The 27,958-nt window shown below is 31.3% G+C and overlaps 1 protein-coding gene across 1 annotated transcript in view; it reads left to right on the top strand.

The window, feature by feature from the left end:
* LOC127738451 (lysosomal acid phosphatase-like) overlaps positions 1–24,486 on the top strand; it is a 49,430-nt gene extending 24,944 nt beyond the window's left edge. The window contains exons 2-11 of the mRNA XM_052249710.1: positions 377–472; positions 1,538–1,633; positions 2,186–2,338; positions 3,347–3,445; positions 4,618–4,704; positions 6,300–6,426; positions 7,291–7,379; positions 9,020–9,185; positions 14,777–14,890; positions 22,736–24,486. Of these exons, the coding sequence (XP_052105670.1) occupies positions 377–472; positions 1,538–1,633; positions 2,186–2,338; positions 3,347–3,445; positions 4,618–4,704; positions 6,300–6,426; positions 7,291–7,379; positions 9,020–9,185; positions 14,777–14,890; positions 22,736–22,875 (1,167 nt within the window). The 3' untranslated portion in view covers positions 22,876–24,486. The remainder of the gene's footprint in view (positions 1–376; positions 473–1,537; positions 1,634–2,185; positions 2,339–3,346; positions 3,446–4,617; positions 4,705–6,299; positions 6,427–7,290; positions 7,380–9,019; positions 9,186–14,776; positions 14,891–22,735) is intronic.
* Positions 24,487–27,958: the final 3,472 nt, after the last annotated feature.

Below are 27,958 nucleotides of genomic sequence, written 5' to 3'. Positions count from 1 at the left end.
AGGACGGCAAATTTGAGTTATATTTTCTATTATAACAAGACAACTGCTTAAGAGATTGAAAGACATCAATTTCTTACTCCAACGACAAGAAACAGAAAAATTTTCCAAATTGCAGTCAATTTTATATTTCCGCAAAAAATTACACAACTTCAGAATGGCGGGCTTTCATATAAGTACCATTTTTGTCTTTAGAAAGTAGCAACAACAGTTGTTTCTAAGGGCTTGCTTTCCGACTGTGAATAAAAGATTTGTGAAGAAATTATTTCATGTTGTATTGCATTTACATAATAATGTATATACATTGTATGCTGCTTTTTGTGATCAAGTATATGTAAGATTGGTTGGCTCACAGAACATAATATTTCTATCTTTGTAGTTGTATCGTCATGGAGATAGAAGTCCTGTTGCAATATACCCCAAGGACCCCAATACAGAGTCCTCATGGCCCATAGGTCTTGGACAGCTCACAAATGTAAGTCTTCAATTAATCTTCTCAAGTTTCAGGAAAGATAATTTGTAAACCAATTACAAAGGAGTAGGTTCAGTAAGACCCCTTTTTGGCCCCAAAATATAGCAGTTTTACAAAATTGTTAATATGTAAACTTTTAGCTAATCATTGGAAAGTAGAATACTTCTGTTACATACATATGAGCTGTTTTTGATAATACAATGCATATTTATCGGGTACTAGCATCATTAAGTCATGCTAAATTACTGAAATCTTCATAATTTTAGCATTTGAGTTAATTTTTAGATGGTTTCCGTCTTAAATGGACGTGGCCGCATTTGTGTTCATTCTTAATATTTAAATGTAAGTTGTATTTGATGATAATACATAACATATATAAAGGTTGAGGATGAACACGGATGCGGCCACTTTCATTTTTGACAAAAACCATCTAAAAAGTGACATATTATGGCATATTTGATAGATTTATAACATTTAAGCTTGAATATGAGCTTTTTTAATGACTAAATCAGTTCAAATCTTTCACATAAATAAATTGATTCTACTAAAGTAGACACTTAAGTGTTTAAAAAGTGTCCAAAATCTCTCATCAGATGAACCTGAAATTTGGGGCCAAAATCGGCCCTTACCGGACCTACTCCTTTAATGACCCTATGTTACCAGTTTTGTTTATGATGATAATTGAATCAAATTGTAGGAATGAAAATATGTACGATATAATTTCACAATTGACAAGATTTCATTGTAAAAACCATACATTCATGGAGAAATGTATATTTTTTTCTAACGATCTTAATGCCATATCGTACCAAAAAAGGCTTAAACTAGCATCCAGTAAATAAAAGAAACTGTAAAATCCCATGAAAATTGTTAAAAATATATCATTGTATATTGTTGCTTAAAAATAACTAGATATGAAATGTCCATTTAAAGATTATGGATCTTTCATTCTGAAATACTATATTTGTAACTTACAGATACCTTTTGGCTTTAGAAGAATGATAAAAAGACTGCTGTATAATTTTAGTTAAACTTTTTTATGAATTTATATACATGTACATGTTTTAGGAAGGAAAAGAACAGGAGTATTACCTTGGACAGTTATTAAGAAGCCTGTATGGAGATAACCTCAAATTCTTGAACAAAACATTCAATGTTAAAGATGTAAGGTTTATTTAGTGTGTAGAATGTACATGTATAGAATATTAATTGTCTTATCAAGGTCATACAATATGAATTTTTTTACAATGTGTGGTTCACTTGATCTTAGTTCATCATTAGAAATAACTATACACATGTATATGGTCAAAATTCTTTGCTTTCTCATGATTTTGCTTTTGTGACATTTTGAAGCAATGTCACTCATATGTGATATTGTCACATACATGACATAGAAAGAACATGACTTTTTTTAAAACCATAAAAAAATTAAAGATAAGGTTTGCTTATGTAATGTCTTAAAATGGTTATAGAAAACAAGATTTCACCACCTAATCTGGTGCCATTAGATATATTTCCACTCTTGACAGGTAAATTTTAAATATTTAAAAGGCTCAGCGTGAAAATTTAACAGTTTCGAGAGGACAAATTTTGTATCTTCCTAGATGTAGTACATTGTACTAAAATCTACATTTGTTAAATTTATTCATATTTGATTATAGTCATGGAATATTTGAATAATGTTTATTTTTTTTTAAATATTGGTAAACATTTTAGGTATATGTTCAAAGCACAGATTATGATCGTACATTGATGAGTGCCTATTGTATGCTGGCTGGACTATTTCCACCCACAAAAGAAGATTCATGGAATAAAAATATAACATGGCAGCCAATACCTGTACATACTGAACCAAAGAATGAAGACCATGTATGTAATGAAATTTACTCTTCTCAGAGAAAACTTTTAATGTAATTCATTTACTTGAAAAGTTGATTTTTAAAATGTATACTTTTTGTAAAAAATACAGTACAATTTATGGGAATGGGTTTCCATACGCTTAACACTGTGTAAAAACACAATGTTACACCAGGAAACTTGGTAATTTCTCCTTAAATTCTTGGTGTGAATTTGAGATTCTCTATAATTACAGCATAAGTTTGTGATATACAATCACTGACCGTAAATTCCCTTGTTTATGATGTTGACAATGCTTTTCTGTAGAGTTTAATTATGACGTCAATAAAGAATGCAGTTTGGCTGAATTTTTACATTGTCTGTTTCAAATTGATAATTGATGGCACATTCATGTATTTACCCAAAGTATTTCATTTGGAACAGTTGCAGTATAAAGAAAATAATCATACATTGTTTCTAAATAGAAATTTTATTTGTAATTGACTCGAAAACAGGATTGAAATTTTTTTCGAAAAGCCTTGTATTTTACTTGTTTCTAAACCTTGTACAAATACATTTTATATTATGAGACAATGTATGGTTATTCTTTATGTATGTAAATGGACGAGCATATTTAGAAAATATTGTAGATTCCAAAAACAGGTTTGTTAAATTTCTTATCAATGAAATATTTTTGTTTGGTGATACAAACTGAAATTGGTTAACAATTTTATTAAAGAGCACAGAAATTTATAGTAGAGTAGCATTTAATTATTAGTCAGTGATTTTATAGGAATAACATTAACACTCCTGAAACAATTTCCGACACTAGAAAACAAATTATTGTCAGGTAATAATTGTAGTTGTAGACATTGAAATCCTCCTTTATTATATTATTTAATAACATCAGATAAAGTATTGTTCTTTGAGTAAAATTTTGTATGTAGACATGGTAGATGTTGATTTGTTTATAGTGGAAATTATTGATATATGGTTATTGTGGAAATTGTTCTTAAATTTCATTAAACATATATGTTTCAGCTTATTTATTTAGATAATCCGTGTCCTGTGTTTACGTCTAAGATGGACTACTTTATGTCACACGATCCAGAGGTCCTTAAAGTGAAAAATGACACACAGGTATACACTTATTGTGGAAATGTGATAATAGATATATAACTACTACAGCTGTGGATTCATTATTATAGTGGAATACCAAGTTTCATGGATTTCATTGGTTTAGAAAAACCACAAATTTAAATGAACAACATAAGACAAATTTTCCATAAGCTTGTACATAGACTTTGGCAAAACCACGAAATCAAATATCAAAGGAAATAGTTTTTCCTCAATCCACAGAAATTGATACTCACAAAAAATAAATTACTCCACATTATAAATACTACCATTAATTTTGTACATAATTGCACGTTTCCGAGTGTTTTAAAAGTATCATTAAAAGCAAAAACAGACAAGACAAAAATCTCTGTCAAAGTTCACTGAAGCCAACAAATGTTATTTTAAAAATTCAGAATTTTATGTAACATTTAGATAATTTATTGACATTTAATGCTAAATTTGATAATATTTAAAAAGTAACTACAGTTATCTGTGTCAATGGTGAAAAAGCATTTCATCTTTGAATTTAGATTTTTTTTAAAGGAAACTTGTAATTTGTTGTTTGAACCTTATGGATGTACGCGGGTGATGTTTATGAATTTTTGTCAGATGTTCAGACTTCTTGGGTTTTTTCCTACGATACAGGGTAAAATATTTTGCCCCATATCATCCACTTTTCTTTTCATAGAAGACTTCAATCGCTCATAAAAAAGTCATTACCAAAATTTAAGCAGATTCTAAATTTTTTTTCTTACGATTTGAGACCCAAATAATTCCAATGCTAAATATAAGGCAAAAGTCTGAGTCAGCCTTTTCCTGCCATTTTTAAAAAAATCAAATATCTCAAAAAAGGAGTTCCATAACCTATCTATATTTTTAGCTTATTTTGTTCCTTAATTAATGTTCATCTGACTTATAGTATCAATTTTAAATTCTAGATTTTTTTAATTTCACCCAAGTACATCCTTAAGTGAAATGTTATATGTTCTGCTAAATAAGAAGTTTGCTCTTTATTCTTTTTCTCATTTTTTCTATAACTACTTGAATTGTTGTAATTGAAAACTTTCAAACAGCTTATGAAAAAAATATCATTGGAATATAGAATTTCTTTATTTCTGTGATATTTGCAGCTAAATTAGACACTTAAGTAAGTATTTCAATTCTAAAAATAATACAAAGCTGTTGCTTTACAGGATTTAGTGAAATATGTGGCTGAACATTCTGGTTTACCAGCAACATTTAAGGGAATGATGAAAATATTGGACACAATATTCTGTGAGGTAAGTCTTTTTGATTAAAAAAAATGTGTGTAAAGTCAAAATAACTTTTTAAAAAAAGACAAAGAAGCAAAATTAGAAAATATGATAGTTTTGGAAGTACAGCATGAAATATACAAATAATGCAGTAAGAAGTGAATATGTGAGTTTTAGTTCATGCACTACTTCCATCAATTTTTTTTTTGGCAATAATGAAAAATGTAATCTTTAGCATTTCTGTGAGGTCATTCTCTGCCGCATGTTACGTTTGCACGAAAAAAATCCACATTTGCGTGAAATTAACCTGTTGAAAACTCACTAGGTTTGCGCGAATTAATTTAAAATTTTTTTTTTTAAATGAATCCTTGACTTTTTATAAACAAATTGTTATTTCCGAAGTTAAACAAATTTACTTACAATTAACAAAAAAAAACTGAAATTAATTTGAAATGTTTTGTTAGAATGTATCCAAATACTACAGTCAAAGGTTGTCGTTTTCATCTTGGACAGGCCTGGTTTCGAAAAATGCAAAATTTAGGCTTCGCTAATGAGGACAAAGATAAGTCAACTGAAATAGGAAAATGGTAATTGCATATTTTTGGATTGCCATTTCTTTCAGCAGAGGAAGTTGAGGACAGTTTTGCAGACGTTATAATGTCAGTTGCTCTGTAAATGAAAACAGCAACAAATTTGCCGACTATTAAGTAGAAAATACGTAACCAGTGAGTTGAAATTTCCACAATGTGGACGGCTGTGTCTAATGAAGAAACAAAATGTACTAGCAATGGGCCAGAGTCTTTTTGCATCCATTACCATGGTATTTTACCCCTCTCTATCGCTCGGGATAAAATCATCATGAAAACAAATCTACAGCTGCCATGAATTATTTCTTAAATATAAGTAAGAAAATGTGGTATGATTGCAAACTATGTTCAAAACAATAAATGAAAAGCAAATATGATAGACAACAACAAACGAGATGACTCATTTTCCTAAAAAAAAAAAACGTAGATTCAGGTTATTCTCATGATTAAATCACAGGTAAAAACTGAGGTAAATTACAGGTAAATTCGAGCAAACATAATACCATTTCTTCCCGCAAATATAATGCTTGTCATTTTCAAATTTGCTCAAATATAGGTCACTTTTTCTCTGTCATTAACATTTTGAGAACATTATGAATACATCAGAAACAGTGTTAGTTCTAAAGGTAAGTTGTAGACATTAAAAGATTCTGTAAATCAAGTTTGAAAAAATGAAAGTAAAATCTTAAAGCCCGTTATGAATCATATGGCACTACTAACAATGGAAAAGGGACCAGGGTTGGGAAAGGCAGTTAGAAAATTGCACAAAAACACAAATATTCAGTCAAATTAGGTTGGGGCGTAGAATGGCTTTTATTGTTAATTATATCATTTTCTGTTATATAAATTAAATCATTTCAGCAAAAAAGTATGCTTAACTCCTACAATGCTGAGAGGGGACAACATGTACAAAATAAAAAGAAAACTTTGTATTTGGGTTTTAAGACTAAGAGATATTTTTTTTTAAAGAATTGACTGGTCTTCAGTGATAGTATTATCTAAAAGTGAGTTATCTAATTGTATTATTATTTTTAGCAAGCCCATAATAAAAGCCAACCAGACTGGCTAAATGCAGAGACTTTAAAACGACTGAATTATATACAGAAAACTTATAAGGTGAAATGGTGGTACCCTACTCATGAAATGGCTGTACTAAAAGGTGGTAAGTAATGCTTAAAATATATGTTTTTTGTCTCTCCTGCGACAAAAGGGATTACTATCTGGTGGCGATGGTGGTGTAAACTATTTTTTAAAAGCTTTATATTTCAGAAGGTAGAAGACCTGGATGCTTCATTGAATGGGAGACATAATTATACCCTAACTCATGGAGTGGACCTTGTCTAACATTCTGTAGTGCTTGTTTTACATATCACTCGGCTTCTGTACTAAAGAATAATTTGATATTTAGTCGTGAACGTTATAATGTTGAGTTGTACTGTGTAAAAGATTTTGTGTACAGTTTGGGGGACGGGTAGCCACTTCCTGTTTGAAGATATTTTGAATGTGTATTATACCCACTTTTTGTCAATGTCTTCAAGGAGTGGGGTACTTTGCATAATATCATATTAAACTTTTTATTTAAGGATGTTCGCTACTCTTGTTTTTGACTTATTGTCAAATATTCAGAATTTTCTAGTTTTATCTATCTAATGCCAATAAAATTTTGCCTGCTAACCCCTAATTTTCTTTTCATAAATTTATGTTACATATAGTTTGAAAAGCCAATTTTGAAAACTTTATTATTTTTTCATAGTTTTTGAAACAAAAAAGGTGTCAATGCTAAATGCATAAAAAGTCTAGAGAGAATCATTTCCTGCAAAATTTTGCATTGATTAAATCTCAAAAACAAAGACACAGACCTGTGCTTTTTTTCTACATTTTAAGTTCTGTTATTTATATACTATCTATTTATAACAGTATTTTAAAAAGCTTGTTATTTTGAAACAGAGGAGCGAACATCCTTAAATTGAATAAGCCCTTATTTTAGTGTGATAATGTAATACAAATATGATTATATTTATTGTAGGCAATTTATTGAAGAAAATATATAAAGATATGCAGACAAAACTGAACACACCAGCAAACCTTACACAGAAAATTATGGTTTATTCTGCAGTAGGTTTATATGATTTGATTGGGGAGGTTACATATGCCTGAATCTATAGACTTTTATCAGAGAGAATATATTAATAAAAACTGCAAATTTAGGAAATACTTTTTTCAAATTTACTTTTTTCTTCCATCTTCATCAATAATACAACTGTTCATTAATGTTTACAAACTGTATTGACAATATCAAGAAATGTCTGAAAACTGATACTGCTTGACTATTATGGGTAGAGTTTATATTCCTTTGGACTCTGGTGAAAAGTAATATTGTCTTATAAGCAGTCATACAACATCTCCGTATTTACCATGTTGATACATTATCACTAAACCGCCTAGATGGTCTTTTGGTAGCGTGTTCGCCTCCAGTGCAGAAGGTCGTGGGTTCCAACCCCAGCCGGGTCAAACCAAAGACTTTAAAACTGGTATTTGCTGCTTCTCTGCTAAGAACGCCGCATTAAGGAGTAAGAGCAAAGACTGGTTGGCTCGGAGTCAGAATAATGTTTCAGGGTAAGGTGACATGTCTTCATGCTGGCTGATACCTTGTGAACTAGCACGTTAAAAATCTGGCTTAGGGTGTTGGTCTAGTACAAAGCAGGGTAAATATTCATATTACATTAACATGTTCTTGTCCTGAATATGCATATTGATTTGCCACTGGAAGTTAATTAGCCATCCATCATCATCATCATTATCACTAATCAAATCAAGTTATGAAATGGAAATGATGTAATTTACAATATAATATTTTAGGTTGCAAACATTATACTAAAGTTAAAACATTACAACACAAGAGCATGTAATTTTAAAGAAAAAATATAGAGACTATATATTGATTTAAAGCTTGACGTATCGTATAGACACTTCTCAATTGTTGAAGACTGAATGATAGCCTGTAAATGTCTTTTTGTTTTTTGGTCATTGGGTTGCTGTCTCAATTCAGATATATGAAATGTTGAAAAGGATAACAGTAATGAATTAGTTGATAAAGGAGAAGGTCTGGTAAGGGCTAGTTTTGGCCTAATATTCTATAAAGTACATCTGATGAAAGATTTTTGACATTTTTTAAATTTTAAACACTTAAGTGTCTACTTCGGTCGATTCAATCAGTTTATGTAAAAGATTTGAACTGATTTGGTCATTAAAGACGCTCAAATGCAAGCTTAAATATGAAAAATCTATCAAATATGCCATAAAACGTCACTTTCCAGATGGTTTTTGTCTAAAATGTTAGTGGCCCCATTCGTGTTCAGTCTCAACCTTTATATATGTTATGTATTATCCTCAAATACGACATATATGTAAATCTTAAAGACTGAACACAAATGTGGCCACTTCCATTTTAGACAAAAACCGTCTTGAAATTTGCACAAATGCTAAAATTGTTAAGATTTCAGTAATTTTGCATGAATTTATGGTACTAGTACTTGATGCATGTGCATTGTATTGTCAAAAACAGCCCATATTTATGGAACAAAAGTATTCTACTTTCCAATAAATAGCTAAAAGTTTACATTTCAACAAATTGGTAAAAATGGGGTCTTACCTGCCCTAATCCTTTGTATTTATTTTATTAGTTCATAACAAATTATCATCATGAATTATACATAAATTGAAATTGATGTATTTGTAATTATTTTTTGCTCTAGCATGATTCAACAGTTGCTGCCTTACTTAAAACCATGAAGATATTTAATGATAGAACTCCAACATATTCCTCCTGTGTGATGATAGAACTACATGATAATAAAACAGTCAGGATCTTGTATAGAAATGATACATTAACAGATGATATTGTCACATTGACACTTCCAGGTAATGGCATAATTATCTTTTTTTTTTGTGCGAGCCGTTTCCACTTTTTTTAGGACATTTGATATTAAAAACATAACATATTCATATATTTATTTACAGCTAAAAGACTTAATATTTTGCCATTGTGCTTGTTTTAGATGAAATGACACAGGGTGTATGGAATAAATTCTTTATTACAAAAATGACTCTTTCTAAAATTTAACATGAACAGCAGGGGGTTAAAAAATTGTATTTCCGTATTCACAAATTGAAACAAGCTAGATAAACTATGATGGTACAGTTCCTCTGATTTTCCATGCAATGATGAATAGACACACGAGGATCACAGTTTCCATTCTTAAATCCAAGAATTGTATAAAGTTGCTTTAAGAATTTAGGGCAAAATTTCAAAGTTCCATTCATAAAAATTTTGTTTTCTCTATTATGTACGGAAGAACTTTTAAAAAATGTGTGAACACTGATCCTTGACTTTGGTAAATTTGGATAAGATTACAGGTTAACTTTCAGGTAAAAAGTGCAAATATCCAGTCAATTTAGTTCAGGTGTATCAACGTTTAAAATGCGAATGTCCTTAGTGTTTGGAGGGTAAATGTCCTTTCATATTACAGGTAAAAAAAGGGCAAAACTCCTGCACCCATCATATTTGACACTTTCAGTTACTGGCATAATAATGTCGTATTGACATTTTCAGGTAATGTCATAATAATGTCACATTGTGACTTAAAGGTAATGACATAATACTGTCATTTTGACATTTCCAGGTAATGTCATAATAATGTCACATTGACACTTCCAGGTAGTGACATAATAATGTCATATTGACATTGTCACTTAATAGCATAATATTGTCACATTGATACTTAAAGGTATGGCACATGCTAGAAATTACGTGTCAATTTTTATTTTTACTGTAATGATAACTTGTCATAGTACACAATAAGATCATGTTTTAAATAAACAATAATAAACTACAGTGAAACCTGCGGATCCTAATTTGAGATTGCAGATTTGCTTTAGCCAAGACAGTGTTCTCCCCAGGATTTTTGGATAGCACCAGGGTAAAGCGTGTGGACTTCTTGGTGAAATATTTCATGCAATCAGTGGTGTCACGTCGCGTCGCTTAGCTCTAGTTACTGTAGTCTCTTGTTTTGTTTTAACACTGTGGTACTGTGTTATGTAGACATTGATTCAGAAAATTATTGGCAAAAAAAAGTAAATAAACAAACAGTTTGTATACTTTAATATTTTTTTTAAATAAATAAATTATGATTCATAATAAAATATTCATCTGAATTTAAAGTAATTAAATCTTTTATAAAATCCAAAATCAATAAAAATAAAATATAATTCAATAGAGAACAAAAATGTTCAATTTAAAAAACTTTCTAGATTCTAGAAAAAAAGTTGTTGTATGTGAAAGGATTCATGTCATAAGAAGATATAAAATTAACAAGAACAATTGCAAATATTGTTTTATTATTTGAACCAGTTTCTATCTTAGATTTTAATAAAATTAAAATTTTCATGAATTTTAGAACATTTTGCCATAGATTTCATGTAAATATTAACCTTTCTTGTCTTTGGTGATAATCAAACATAGAATCATGTGCAAAACAGTGTAGCCGAGACCATTGATTGGCGCGCTAAAATATCCCATTGACTGGGTCAGATTAGGTGAACGTTCGTCTGTAACGCCCACAACTCACGACGTATTTATTATAAACATTTAAAATGTGGGGTCACCAAAGGGTCTCAACGCCTAAATAAAATAATTCGAAAAACTAATCAGGAATAACCTTTGTGTTTTGATTTATGTTGAATTCTTTACTTGTGTTTTTGTTATGTTTTGATAATGAATTTTTATGATATCGGACGTTCTTTCAGCAAAAAAGGATTTAACTGGCTTTAAAAGTTACCATGGATGTGTTGATTATTATCTTTTTTTCGGACGTCAAAGCGATTTAACAATTGCGGTTTTTCCAATTATGTCATCTTTTAACTTTTATCTGGTCAAAATTTTATTTTAGAACAAATGCATGATCAACTTTAAAAAGTGTGCAAACACAAAACATATAGACAAAATATACTTCTTTCCTGTCTTTTTCGTACTTGCAAGTTATTAGACAGTAAAAAGGCTATTTGGATCAAGCCTTGTGAAATTTGCATTTACGTTTTTGAATAGGTAAAATGTATAGTTTGGTGATCTTTTCTGCTAACTACTATACTTGTGAAAAACCCTTGGCAACAGAAACATATTCAGCTTTTTTTTTAATCGACCCAATTTACATAGTAATGGACGACTTCGTACATTTTATGATCGCAAATAAAATATGTATATAATATACTGTGCACTGTAGTTCGTATATATACTGAGACCCTTTGGCAACCCCACAGTTTAAATGTTTATAATAAATACGTCGTGAGTTGTGGGCGTTACAGAGGAACGTTCACATAATCTGACCCAGTCAATGGGATATTTTAGCGCGCCAATCAATGGTCTCGGCTACACTGTTTTGCACATGATTCTAGATACAGACCTAATACTGCCCTAAAATCAAAATCTTTATTTGTCATGAACCATTTAAAAAGAATTCCTAAATCTATAAATTTATCTTTGGTCTATAGATCTATAAGTAACCATATTCAATGTCAACAACTAAGTCTCCCTATTTTCCCGCCTAAATGACAGGAAGTAGATATCAATAGATTTAACATGTGCTTATGGATAAAATTTGCAAGATTACTTCTGCTATTCATTAATTATGGATATAGATATCCAGTTTGAAGGTACAGTCATGTATTTTATTTATAAAATATAATAGATTGCAATTAATTGTAAATAAACTTGAATATTCTACGTGAACTAACTGGGTCATGTGATATGTACAGACAGATACTACAGTTTGAAACCCGACTATCATGCAATAACTATGTCATAATTAAAGATAATATTGGCCATTGTTTAATCAGAGACATATAATACTATAATATAAGAATTGGGAAATGTATAGTTGTCCATTATATGTAATGAGCCACCATTATGATGTACAAAAAATGTACCTATCGGGTCAAGACACTGTTTGTGTACAAAGTATTTGCCGACTTGTCACAGGTCAGTGCTTGGGTGGAGAGTGAAGCCATAAAATAGTTATCTGTGATCATAAAGTTATGAACTCTTAATTAAAACACAAAAGAATCGTGTTACAAGTGTTAATTACATCGATTAAATCCAATCAACCAGGTTAACCTCATAAGGTAAATCGATCACGTGGTGTAAACAATCTGTGTTGAACTGGTTTGAACTGGTCAAATTTCACCTGGAATTTTATACCGCACGGAAAAGATTTAACAAGTCCTTTAAAACTTATCCGATTTACGATTTTTAACTGAAAATTTTAGCACCACGGAGAAAAATTATACATCGCGGTAAGAATGATACCACCACGGTCAAAAATTATACATCGCGGGCCCGTGGTCTTTTAAGGGCCTGGGGAGAACACTGCAAGATTTTCAGTTTGTACAGATAAAATGTACACAAGTGCTGTTTGGTAGACAGTGTTCCAGTTGTTTGCAGGTTTTGGTTTAGACAGGTTTCATTATATTTGTTTTTATTTCAAAGTTATGAGTAAATTCATTTAGAAGTGTAGGTGGTCCATCCAAGCAATGTGATAATCATATTTATATCAAGTATGTATTGCCTAAAAAAGCTTAGATGTTGTGTGCATTTACTAAGAAATCTAACTCACTCAGGGAAGATATTGATGCAGAGATTGCCTTAAAAAAACAATAATGTCTAAATGTTAGGAAGTGAGAAGAACAAAAGAAAACATTAATATGACTGTATTTTTGTTACTTATTTAAAGGGCATCAACTGTTTTAAGTTTTCAACAATTTTACTTTTTCTTCACACATGCTATTTATTGTGTTAGGTCACTTCATTTGGTGTACTTACTATAATTCTCTTTAGCTATTGCAGAATGTATATAGTGTTCAGCATGGACCTTCATTTTACTTACAAGAAATTGTTAATTTTTTAGAAGTCTTTATAGATTTTATAAGGTTCATTGATATGGATGTTTTTTAGAAGTTTTTGTAGGCAATTCACTCTGAGTGTAGTCAAAAATGCTCAGCAATGTATAAATATGATTATTATCTTTTGCTAATCTGAAAATGAAATATCAGGTATAGTGAACAAGACTTCTTATTGCGAACCCAATGAAAGTTTTCCACAGTGCCATCTCTATCTTGACCAGGTATTTAAACTTTTGTAAGTTCACCTGTCCTATTGAATGAATACAATAGCTATTTTTCTCTGTGTAGTTTATTCACTGGGACCTTTAAATTTCTTCTAAGAGAAATCTATCACTCATTGATTAATTTACCTGAGTAAAAAAAAAATCTTATACATAGACAAAAATACTTTTTTTATACTCATTAACTGCATGTGATGATGTATTTATTCAATATTAATAATATATTTTCATTCAGTTTAATATAAACATTGATTCAATCATAAAAAGTTGATTTCAAACAAAAGTTTCATCAATGTTCCTATTGAAATTTGATTTTTTTTGTCTAGCTATAGTATACATTTAAGAAGATCTTAATTTAAACATCATAATTTTCAAGTTTTTATTCATGTCAAACAAATTTTTTTTTAAAAGAAACAATGTTGAAAGTTTTGTCAGCAATCAACTTTTTATGATTGAATCAATGTTTATATTAAACTGAATGAAAATATATTATTAATATATTATTAATATAACATAAATCAATGCTAACATGTTTAACCCCGCCACATTCTGTATGTATGTGCCTGTCCCAAGTCAGGAGCCTGTAATTCAGTGGTTGTCATTTGTTTATGTGTTACATATTTGTTTTTCGTTCATTTTTTGTACATAAATTAGGCCGTTAGTTTTCTCGTTTGAATTGTTTTACATATGTCATTTCGGGGCCTTTTATAGCTGACTGTGCGGTATGGGCTTTGCTCATTGTTGAAGGCCATACGGTGACCTTTAGTTGTTAATTTCTGTGTCATTTGGTCTCTTGTGGAGAGATGTCTCATTGGCAATCATACCACAACTTCTTTTTTATATTTTATTAATGTTTCAACTTTGCATCACTGTTTTCATTCAACTGATTGAAAATATATTATCAATATTGAATAAATATAACATCACATGCAGCTTTGAGTATAAAACTTGGATGGAGAGTTGTCTCATTGGCACTCATACCACATCTTCCTATATCTATTTTCCTCTATTTACAAGATTTTTTTTTTACTCAGGTAAATTAATCAATGAGTGATAGATTTCTCTTAGAAGAAATTAAAAGGTCCCAGTGAAAAAACTACATGGAGAACAATAGCTATTGTATTTTTTCAATAGGACAGGTGAACTTACAAAAGTTTAAATACCTGGTCAAGATAGAGATGGCACTGTGGAAAACTTTCATTGGGTTCGCAATAAAAGGTTATGTGTTTAAAAAGAGATCGGATAAAATGTGCCAAGGGCCCGAGTTGGCCCAAAAATTGAAAAATTACAAAATCATGTGATCTGTTGCATAAAATAATTGGTAGCTGTGTTTTTCAGGTTGCAGTGAATTTTGTGATATAGATACATTTCATACAATATTGAATGATTCTATGCCTGCAGACTGGAGAAAAGCTTGTGGTTTATTAGATGCAAGTGAACAAAATTTTAAAAGTTAGTACAAAATGACAGAATATGAGTATTTTTGAATAAATTGTAATATATTTAATCACATTGTAGAACCAGGATTTCACATATTTTTTTCTAAACAAGATATCTTTTTTTTGGCTAAGTTTTTGTTGAGATTGTTATGATAGTTTAATTGGGGATTTACTCAATAAAAATTGCAAAGTGAATGAGCAAAAACAATTTTCAAAATAAAGCAATTTTGAAGTGGTCATATCAGTTTTGTTTAGTGATTCACTATTAAATTTCTGTTTTGAATAATGTTATAAGCTTATTATGATGATTTTGTTTAACAATATGAACTAGCAATTGTTTTGACATGATGTAAGTGAGAAATATGGAGAATTTTATCTAGATCTTTTTAAGTCTTAAATCAGCCCATAATTACTAAAAACAGTTCTGTATTTTAAAATCTGTCGTAATAATATAGATGACAAAGGAGGTAAGTATTTAGTGCACACTTGCTGTACTGTTGTGATATAGTTTTCGTTCACATATACACTTTCTTTAAAATGTCATTACATATTAAAATCAAAATAAACTGTGCCAAAGGCAGACAGATTATTTATTTATTGTTAATATGAACATATTTCATTGTCTCTGTTGAATCCATTCACAACGTTCTTAATTTGAGAGCTTGACATTTAGTGTGGACACTTGATTATTGGGGAAAACTGTATGTTGCCCTTTAGATGTGTTTTGTTCATTTTTGTAGTTGGGTTGCTGTCTAATCTATTATACCCCACAGCCCCTTTTTTACTTATTTTGATCTCTTAGACCTCATTCATTTTTTTGTATAAACTCCAATTTAATACATTAAATTCCCATTTATACATAATTCTCCAGATTAGAAAATACCCCACTTAAACAGAACTCTGTTAGAGTTTGTATGTTTGGTACTATGATGGACTTAGTCTTGTATGAAGATTTGTCTCATTGGCACTCATACCAAATCTTTTTATATTTATTAGCTTAATCATTGAATAAAAAACAACCAAAATATATCATCAATAAGATTAATTCCGTTTACGACTAAGGGCACCAGTATGTATGAGAGTGTGTGTACTGTCGCTTGTGGTCCTGAATAATCTTGGCAAACCAAACATATACCAAAACTACAATTACTAACTGTATATAACAAAGATAAGATATAAAACTAAACTATTTATTAAAACAAAAAACTAAAACTCACTAAGGACTAAAACATTTCATATAATATAAAAGACATAGTTAATAGTAAAACATTTACATATTAATACCTTGATGTAACATTTGCCTTTCTAGGGGGCTACTCATTTCAGTTTCTGACGAATAACATACACAAAATATATATTACTTATGCCTGTGGTAGAACTGAGCAGACAAAACATACAAAAAATATATATTACTTATGCCTGTGGTAGATCCGAGCAGACAAAACATACAAAAAATATATATTACTTATGCCTGTGGTAGATCCGAGCAGACAAAACATACAAAAAATATATATTACTTATGCCTGTGGTAGATCCGAGCAGACAAAACTAATTTCGAGAACCTGTGGTAGATCCTAGCAGGTGAATGTGAATAAAAATAGATTCTGCGGTAGATCCCAGCAGGTTAATGTGAATAAAAATAGATCCTGTGGTAGATGCCAGCAGGTTACCTAATGCGAATAACAATAGATCCTGCGGTAGATGCCAGCAGGTGTACAAATGTACTTAATAATTTTAAATATGTATAAATGAATTGGGGGAAAATAATTTCCCTGAAATTATGTTGGCCTGGTGTTCTTTATGGATAAGTGTTTTCTTAATTTCTTATTGTATGAAATAACAAGTAGCCCCAATTAAGACAGGTGCTGAAGGGGATGGCGGGTGGGTCAAATTAAATCTCAGAGAAACAAAATATGGCTGCTGAAACTGCAACAAGCTTTATAAAATGACCACTATCCCTTCAATATCTATAATGTGATTGGTCAAATCCTTATCTTATCTCTGTAGACAAAAATAACTTATCAAAGGTCTTGCTAATATTCAACAAATGATGGGACAGGGTAAAAGATGATGAGGACAGAACAAAAATGTATAAACTCCAATTTAATACATTAAATTCCCATTTATACATAATTCTCCAGATTAGAAAATACCCCACTTAAACAGAACTCTGTTAGAGTTTGTATGTTTGGTACTATGATGGACTTAGTCTTGTATGAAGATTTGTCTCATTGGCACTCATACCAAATCTTTTTATATTTATTAGCTTAATCATTGAATAAAAAACAACCAAAATATATCATCAATAAGATTAATTCCGTTTACGACTAAGGGCACCAGTATGTATGAGAGTGTGTGTACTGTCGCTTGTGGTCCTGAATAATCTTGGCAAACCAAACATATACCAAAACTACAATTACTAACTGTATATAACAAAGATAAGATATAAAACTAAACTATTTATTAAAACAAAAAACTAAAACTCACTAAGGACTAAAACATTTCATATAATATAAAAGACATAGTTAATAGTAAAACATTTACATATTAATACCTTGATGTAACATTTGCCTTTCTAGGGGGCTACTCATTACAGTTTCTGACGAATAACATACACAAAATATATATTACTTATGCCTGTGGTAGAACTGAGCAGACAAAACATACAAAAAATATATATTACTTATGCCTGTGGTAGATCCGAGCAGACAAAACATACAAAAAATATATATTACTTATGCCTGTGGTAGATCCGAGCAGACAAAACATACAAAAAATATATATTCCTTATGCCTGTGGTAGATCCGAGCAGACAAAACTAATTTTGAGAACCTGTGGTAGATCCTAGCAGGTGAATGTGAATAAAAATAGATTCTGCGGTAGATCCCAGTAGGTTAATGTGAATAAAAATTGATCCTGCGGTAGATGCCAGCAGGTTACCTAATGCGAATAACAATAGATCCTGCGGTAGATGCCAGCAGGTGTACAAATGTACTTAATAATTTTAAATATGTATAAATGAATTGGGGGAAAATAATTTCCCTGAAATTATGTTGGCCAAAATGAGCGAAATTAATGAGTGAAAGCCCCCAAGAAAAGATACATCAGATATGATAAAAAACAATGAATAATAGTACCTTTAAAAAAAATACAAATTATATATATATTTAACCTCACATTTATGTACAAACAATATGAAATGATGTATAAAATCTACTAAGAGAAATGTTCACTTAAAAACACATTTTATCTTGAGCTGCATGTATAGTTTTAGGGTTGGTTCTAATATAACGCATGTAACAATCAGATGACCATCTACCTAAAGTTTGAATAATGTGGTCTTCAATTCCTGCAGCAGCTGCAGATGTAGCTGCTCCTATTCTAAATGAATGCCCACAAAATTTATCATCTTTATACCCAAGTCTAAAAAGTAAATCTCGCAGAAAAGAAATAAAGCGATCCCTTGATAAGGGAGTATGGTCATAATCATCGTTAACAAACAAAGGCGACTGAGGCTTAGCTCCTGAATCAGTTCTGAATTTGATATATTTTCTCAAGGTAGCTACAGGGTGAAAAACATTGTTTTCAAAGATAGTAATATTTACACTTGCCTGAATGGATCACACTTAGAAGAATGTAAATGGAAAACTAAATTTTTTAGTGACACATCTAAAGAAATATCTTGAATTGAAACAATGGTATCCTTAGAAAAGTCTTTACTACGACAAGTAAATTCTCCACATCGGAGGAATCCAAAAAAGCTAAATTAAATGGGCTTTGTAGCATTAAATCAACCAATAGAGAAAATACCCCAGATCTTAACAAATTACATAGTTCTTTTAAAATCGAAGAAGTAATAGGCATTCGTTTAGGACGTATATTACACTGAGACTTTTTTAAACCTCTTAGAATGCACTGCAAACGAACAGTATTTGCTAGCGGGTCTGAATGACCCTGTTTTAAAAAATAGTGTCTTATACCTGCTAAATACAATTTAACAGTTGAATGTGCTAGTTTTAACGAATTTTTACAAAAGGCAACAAAAAAAATCAAACAATTTTCATCTATATATGGCAATGCATTTAAAAAACAGTCTTTTCCATTCATAACAATAAAGTTTTGAAAACATTTAACACCAGTCATATATGCCTGCTTTGTACTCTGACAAAGGCAGGCTTCCCATAATTCCTCAACTTGTTGAATCAACTCATCATTAACTGGGATGGCTTCAGGCAAGGTGTTGGTTCTTGATCTGCCAGTGGTTGTAGTAAGCGAAACTTCCTCATCTGATAACGAGAAATAGAGTCTGCTACAGTGTTTTCGACACCAGCAATATGTTGTGCATGAATGACGAAGTTATATAGAGCAGAAAGATAAGTTAGCTTCCTCATAAGTTTCATTATACTCTGGATTTTTTATCTTCCTTTGGAGATAATCTCTACGGTACTTAAATTGTCACAGTAAAATAATATACGTTTTCTACTCCAGTTGTGACCCCATAGAGCACAGGCCATCACTATAGGGTACAGTTCAAAGAAAGCCATAGACGTTTGTTCATTTAAAAGTTCTGGTGTAAATTCGCCTTGAAACCAACTTCCCTGATGGAATCCCCCGAACGATTTAGGTGTAGCATCTGTGTAAAGTTGGATATCTGCAGCTTTAATAATGTTGTCATTAATGAAAAAGGATATTCCATTCCAGTTTTTAAGGAATTGAGACCACATTGCCAAATCAGATCTGCAATTCTTAATATGTACATGGTGTGACAATTTTTTAACAGTAGTTGAAAGCTTAATCAAGTGAGACACAAATGATCTGCCTGGTAAAATAACTCTACTTGCAAAATTTAAGTGGCCTAGCAGACTTAAAAGTTCCCTTTTAGTACATGTATTGCGTTTAGAAAAAGATTCAATTGTTTTTTGAATTCTTGCAATTTTCTCTTTAGGCAAACATGCCTCCATATTTATAGTATCAAGAAAAATGCCCAAATATTCTAAAATGACACAAGGACCTTCAGTTTTCTTTGTTGACAAAGGAATACCCAAAGATGAAAACATTTTTAACACATTGCTCATAGTTAAATGAGCATTATCTGCTCTTGGTACAATAATTAAAAAATCATCTAACAAATGTAAAATATTTACAATACCATAGTTATTTCTAGCTATCCAGCAAACTGCCCTGGATAGTGTATCAAAAATTTTGGGACTTGATCTACACCCAAACACTAATCTCTTAAAAAAATAAAACTTTTTGTTCCACTGTATACCATGATGAGGCCATAATTCTGATTTAAGTGGGATAATTTTGAACGCATCGCTAATATCTGTTTTTAGAAGCTAACTTTTTCTACCTAACTGCTTAATAATATGAGTAGCATCATCAATAGGAACATACTGCAAAGAAAATTCTTCCTTATCTATCAGTTCATTTAGACTTGGATTGTCCTCATCCTCATGTGGTGCTGAAAGATCAACAATTAAGCGCTTTTTCTTACTATATTTATGTTCTGCTAAACCAATGGGGTTTATGCTATAGTTGCTAAAAGGAATATCATTAAAAGGTCCAATGAGGTATCCTTTCGACACTTCAGTTTCAAGTAATTCTGACACGCATATAGGATTTGTAGATGCTGACTTCAAATTTTTACAAATAATAGACTTTGATGGGAGAGTCTTTAACCCAGTGTGAAAACCATATCTTAACCCATTTATCAAATAATTTTTAAAAGCTGAGTCAGGATGTCTATATAACTCTTTTTCCAAAACATCTATATTTACAGGTGTAGAGACAGACATGTCATAATTTTGAGGTGTATCTAGTTTCTCCTCTGTGTGTGGGGCCCGATCTTTTGAGGCCCCTGGAACTCGTTTTTTGTCTGCTGGCAGTTGATTTTTGAATGATCTCCTTTACAAGCCAAACACACATGGGCATTTCTACAGCGTGGCAGTATACATCCCCTGTATCCATTGAAATTATTACAAATTTCTCCTCCAGAATGAAAAACCCTTTCTCTACCATATGTATCCTGGGAATCATCAATTTTATTTCTGGATGACCTTTGCGTGAGAGAACAAAATCCAGATGTGTGAAAGTTACTGCCGCAAACATTACAGGTGTTAGGCCTTATATTTGTGAATATATTACAGAATAATGTATTGTTTCTTATGGACCAATCAACTGCCATGTTATTGTAGCGTAAATGTGCAGCTGAATCGAGGGAAAAACGCTTATGGTATTCATAAAACCCATTGCCAGGGTATCGAGTAGCCATGTCTACAATGTCTCTCTCATACGTGTCGAGCTCACTCCTACGGTGGGGGAACGCGGAACACATAATGTTCTTGTAGATACCAAACGCTTGGATAAACTCCCCAATAGACAAAGATCTGTTAAGTCGTGGGCCAGGTTTTGTGTGGTAACTGGAAGTTTCATTCTTTTCTTCCCCGTCTGTTGTACCCATTCCCACATAATACGGGATAAGAAGAGAGGATAGGTTGATGTCCATACCTGTTATAATGCTTCTCCTTACTTGTGGTGTCACTGTTTCCACAAACGGCAAAGACTCGGCTGAATAGCCTCTTGGTGTTTGAACATAGCGATTGTTCCTAAGAGCTTGTTCTTCGCTACCCGCTGCAGCCGTTGGCAATGCGTTAGTTCTCAGAGCGGAGTAGGCTGTCTCCAGGTTGAAATTAAGACCATTGGCATTGTTTACTTCTTCACTTCTTTGACTTCCGGTTGAAGCGAAAGTAGGAATCCACGTGTTTCCGGTTCTCGCTGTTGTTGTCTCATCACGTGCTTCCACTGTTCTCTGGGTAATTAGAGTGTTGACTTGGCCAGTTAGTGTTGTCACATTTTGTTGCAAGGACTGCACTGTCGTAGACAGCCTTGAAACAATGTTTATTAAAGTTCTATTGTTTGTCTCCACAGATGCATCTTGGGATGCCGCACTTCCTAATAAGGCGTCGTGCACGTTGTCGTTGATGGTGGTGTCTGTGGCATAGGAATTCTGGGATCGCGCACTTCCCAATATGGTGTCAGCGTGGCCCTCGGTGTTTCTCCCCGCATCGGAAATAACATTTTCTCCAGACTCTCGTAAAAGCCTGACCAATGCCATCCTCCTCGATTTTTGAGGAATTCTAATCCCTCTTGCGTTAAGTTCTTGTCTTAATCTGATTAAAGTCCAGTTTTCAGGATTTTCCGGATCGTAATGCACTTGTGTCCTTGTCCTCGATCTATGAATTGGTCCCATGATGACGAATAACAGAGGTTTAAAATTAAAGCAGAATACAAATATAATCCAATTTAGAATCGTCTTAATGATAAATTGAAAGTTACAAACTCTGGAGAAAAACGATGCACTATCAAGACTATGAAGCACAAACTTAAAAAAGTACCTTTGTGGCTGATCCTGAATTGTTTAAAAACGTAAATCCGAATTACTGGAAACGAAACACTTATACTTAGTGAATGAATGTTAGTTTAAAATAAACATACGAATTCTGTATATATATAACTCCAAATAGCAAATAGAATAGAATATTCAAATTAAATCTCAGAGAAACAAAATATGGCTGCTGAAACTGCAACAAGCTATATAAAATGACCACCTATCCCTTCAATATCTATAATGTGATTGGTCAAATCCTTATCTTATCTCTGTAGACAAAAATAACTTATCAAAGGTCTTGCTAATATTAAACAAATGATGGGACAGGGTAAAAGATGATGAGGACAGAACAAAAATGTATAAACTCCAATTTAATACATTAAATTCCCATCAGTTAGTTGCAGTCTCATGGACATGTACCTCCATTTCTCTATTTATTAATATTTGTTTGTTTATTTCTAATTTCAGATAACGTGCTAGGATATTCAGTGATGGCTTGCATCATTTTTTTGTTGACATTATTAGTTGTAACAATGTGTTGTATCTACCAACGACAGAAAAAACAATACAGATATATGGAGTTACCTACAGACATGGCAGAGAGTTAAACATATCTGTTTATTCATTTAAAAGTGCAATTATTTCTTTATTTTAAGTTATGTAGATTAAAATATATAATGTGTAAGGTTTGATATATGGGACTGAATAGTGTTTTGGATTGAGATACTTATATCATAGAAACATATGTCTTCCTTCATTGTGTGGATATTGAAAATCTTACACTTGGATGAGTGCAAGACTTAAAATTTCAAAATGTAAGGGAAGCATTTCAACAAGTCTTTTTTTAAGGCATATCTTTGTTAAAAATGATTGTTATCTTTCCCTGTAGTGTCAAAGGTTTCACTGTTCTGAAGTCTTTCCAATGCTTAATTCTATTTCTCACCCATTCAATATTCAAACATGGCATGTACACGGTCTCTCTAAATAGGTTGGGTGCGTTACAAATATCTTGTACATAGCAACCACACTATTCATTATACTAACAGCAGAGTTACAACTAAATCTGTTGTAAAGAAGGTCTTCCTTTTTAAAATATCTAATCTGCTGATGAGATTCATAATTTAAATATTTTGATGTAAACAAAGTATGAGATTATTAGGATCTCCTGATCAAAATTTGTTCTTGTGACCTCATTAATATTGTATATTTGATTGGAACATTACTTCATCTTCATTGCAATTCCATTGTAAATTAAGGAAATAAGTAATTTACATTATAACATATCATGAATCGTATCAGATGTATTTCTCAACCGGAGAGCAGTTAGGCATAAACTATGGCGATTATACTATGAATTTCAAGGATCTCTAGAAAAAACATTTGATCTCTTGTCAAAGGCTATTTTCAGTACACCTTATTGCTATTTAGATCAATCCAGGAAAAACAGCTACTTAGACAACTTCCTGTTGAGGTCAAGCGGAACAAAACAAAGGTTATCAGCAATGAGCTGATGGAGGAAATAGTTTAAGAAGCAATTTTTAAAAGACAAAATAAAAATATTGAAAATGCTTTGTTTGATGTGTTTACTATGGTTTAAACATGTCACCATGAAAATTTTTATGCACAATACATTGTTTGAATAAGGCCCCAGATAGCTTCAACTGGTTTGAAAAGTTTTGTAATTTTAGAACTTATCTGCATATAAATAGCGATAAGGTGTATAAATCAGTTGAGAAATGGCTTGGCTCATAACATTCCTAGGAAACAGCTGCCATTTCAATACCCAAGATATCTCAATAATTAGATAAACTCTGAAACCAGCATTTCAAAATAAAATGGATTGAAATTTTAGTCATGCTGTTTTGTAGGAAATAGCTCAATGACTATATTTCATATTAGATTTATAATAAAAGTGCCATTATATACATTTCAATTAAAAATTCATGCTTTTATTCATAGTGATATTTGATATGTAAATATGTTTTATTTCATTTTGTTTGATAGAAATGGTGTTTATTTTCAGATTTTTTATTGTTATTGTTTACAAAGTGATAAATTTTCCCATATATTTTTCCTTTATTATTACAATAGATGCCTACTGAAAATGTTCAATAGCATATATGTTACACAAAGTTAGGAAAATAACATGTTGACATACTGTTATTTCATGCTTTGTACTAGACTCTATTTTTATCATGTTAGGTCACAAGATAATAATCTACATTGTATATGACGACATGACAACCCAGTCATTACTCCTATTTCTATCTCTCCAGTATTTGCTCTCACTCTTAAATTCAGTGGAGAAGCAGAAGATACAAATTTTAATAAATTAGTTGTTGTTTGCTTAAAAATTCGGTATAAATTTGGAAATCTTTGATTTAAACTGGATCACACCCAAAACCATCATTTAAAGATAATTTTTATTAAACATACTCTATCAATTGTAATTTTAACTATTCTTTATTGACTGAATTTCCCAGTTCCTACAATCCTTTCTACATGTACATTGTTATTTATGTTTTACACAGGTTCATGATGAAGGTATTTTCCTTCAAAATTAAGCCTGCCTTTTTCTAAAATTAGGCGGTGATAATTTTGTTGATCAAACTGTTAACATATTAATATATTTTTGTAAGTTTATTTTGCTGTGTTCAAATGTATTCTTGAAATATTTTTATATTTGAAAATTCCATTACTTTTATCATTCCATATACTGTGGAAACATTATTATTTGTGACACCAATTTTCAGGGATTTCATTGATATATGTTAACCAAGAATTGGAATATTCAATAAAGTAGAAAATCTCTATAGACTTGCATATAGACTTTGGCAAAACTATGAATTTAAATATCCATGATAATGCAATTTTCCCTTAATCCATGATATATTGGTATCCACAATAAACTAATGAATCCGCAGTAGATGAATGAAGATATTATACAATTATGACCCGTTGAAAAGGTGAATATCCAAAATTGTCAACCCTAAAAAATTATTTCCCTGAGGGCACAGCCCGAAGTGAAATAACTTTTTAGGGTTGACAATTTTGAATATTCATCGATTCTAAGGAGCCACAATTGTTTTATTATACCGAACTAACAGTGGAGGGGTCTTTTGAACCATTTAAAAAACGTTGTCTTACGGTAGTAAAAGATTGTCAAAACACTAATGTCAGGAAATTATTTTGTGTCAAAGAATATCTGGTATGTACAACAAAGGTAGACTCTTTCTGTAAAATATTGATGGCCCTGAAAAGGGCTGTTTACAAGAGATATCCTCGGCACTAGACTAATTTCCAATCCTTGTTTGATCTTGTTTCCTCGTTACTTGATGGGCTTTGTACCTGACTGTTGCCATTTTGTTTACAGGCGTCAATGTTGTCATTTTAATGGGAGATAACTCGTGCAAAAACCAAGGAGCTGAAAAGGTTATTGAGTGTCAATTTTTATAGATTATAACATGCCCTTTTCCATATTGGCCCTGGTATCATCCCGAGACTCCCATATCAGCCTGAGGCTTTAACCGAGGGCCAATATGGGTCGAGGGATGATACCAGGGCCAATATGGAAAACTGTTATAATCTATTTATCACATATTGAAGTTCTACAGAAAAGAGAAAAACGTTCAATTATAACTATTTGATTAACCACAACAGAAAAATCTAAAAAGATTTATCACATTTTCCATTAATTTTCAATAATTTACTGCGTATAAATTTATTGTAACATTCCCCTTATTTTTGAATATAGTAAAACAAAAAAAAGCGAGAATTTGGCATAACTTGGGCTAAATCGATAATATTTGGTTGGTCATTGTTACTAGTGGCCATTGTATCATAATTCTCATAATTTTCAATACAAACACCATCATTGTTTGCCATTGTCGTTAAGGAAGCAATGACGTCACGTCATTTGGAATCGGGGCACAATAACCAATAACCACTTTTTTGCCCGGGGCAGCAATATGAGTAGGACAATTGTGCGGTTATTACATATGCAAAACCCAATGTTTTCGTAACAAATATGTGATAATTAGGGTTATTCGTCCTTCCTTCTTTGCATTTAAATGAAAATTAACTGAATTATTCAATGTCACATGATAATGTATTAATCAATAGAATTATTTATAATATATGTAAGGTATAATAATAAAGCTGTTTTTTTTTCTGTATAAAATCAAGGTTTTATGCTGCAGTATACGTTATGCTTTAATTTTCATTCATTACTCTATTATAAAGCATGCAAACTATGTTTGAAGATTTTATTTTGCAAAACTATACCATTGTAAAAAACTTTTTAAGAATGTTATTTAATCCTGTCATATTATATGTAAACTCAGTAGTTACTGGTGTCCATATTTTATTATATTTTCATTCTCATATATTCTTTCTGTAGCTTTTAATGTACTTTGGGGTTGTTATGTATATATATATATATATATATATATACTAAAAGCCAACATATCATAATTGAAGCCCTGGAGGTCCCTTTTTGAATAAAAATACAAAGATGTTCTTTTGATGCATTCTTCAAACATTCTACATGTACTTTACCAGTCTGGTCTCATGTCTACCTTTTCAATTCAGTTCAATTGGGGTCAAAATCAAATCTGAGATCTACATGTGTTCACACAAGACCAAAATCAAAAGAAATTTGTTAAAATTGCATTAGTTTTTTATAACCTAAATCATAGGGTTGTAGAAATTTACCATCCAGACTGTAAATTTCAATTTTTTTTTGTTAAGAAGCATGGAATTTTGAAGTATCAAAATCTAAAAATTTCTGGAAATATTGTGAAGGCATGTCACAAGAAGTCAATGAATGGCTTACTTTCTAATCAAACCTGACAGTTTAAGAACTTTAATATTAAATGGAAATACATGTAGGGGTTGTATTTATATTGAAACTGAGTATATATTTAAATCAAAGTTGGTGGAGGATTGATGTCAGTGAGATGTATTGTCCTGAAAATGCATGAAATATTTGCCTCTGGATGTTAAACAAACATCAATCAGTCAATGAGATGTACAACAAATCTAGCATTAGAAAATTCTACATTTCTTTCTAAATTGCATGATAAATCATCCTATTTCTAAATTAATTGCTCAATAAATTGTAAAAGCACTTTTATGCTTCATTGCTAAATAGAAATTTTATATTCAAGTTGAATTCTCATGCATAGTGAACTAAATGAGACATTGATTGATTGATTGGTGTTTAATGCCACTTTCAGCACTATTGTTCTATTTTGTGGTAGTAAGTTTTTATTGGTGGAGGAAGCCAGAGTGCCAAGAGAAATAGAAATATAAACTGAATTGACTGCTGCTTATGATAAACCTGTCCCTCTTTTCTAAGCCTTTAAAGTCCAAGAGCTCCAACAACAAATTTTACCATATTAAAAAAATCAAAGAAGGAAGCATTTTTAGAGGGTAAAATTCCTCAGATTAGTTTTTAAAAATCTCTGTTTTTTGGTTTTGTTGGGTTTCTGTGTAATTGACCTATACACTTCATCTCTTTTTCTTTACTCACCCAAACGACCAAAAGTATGTTGTTGATGGGCCTGTAGTAAAAAGGACCAAATGGAGAAATAGAAAATGAAATGGGGAAAGAAAATAATCCCATGTTGCTGTTTTTGTCTCGCCTTGACATAGTCTAAAATCAAGACATAGGTATGCTATTTCCGGCGA

This window comes from Mytilus californianus, unplaced genomic scaffold, assembly GCF_021869535.1.
Source record: "Mytilus californianus isolate M0D057914Y unplaced genomic scaffold, xbMytCali1.0.p SCAF_4, whole genome shotgun sequence".
Lineage (NCBI taxonomy): Eukaryota > Metazoa > Mollusca > Bivalvia > Mytilida > Mytilidae > Mytilus > Mytilus californianus.
The sequence above is the reverse complement of the archived record's forward strand: the minus strand, read 5'-3'. Positions and strand labels throughout refer to the sequence as shown.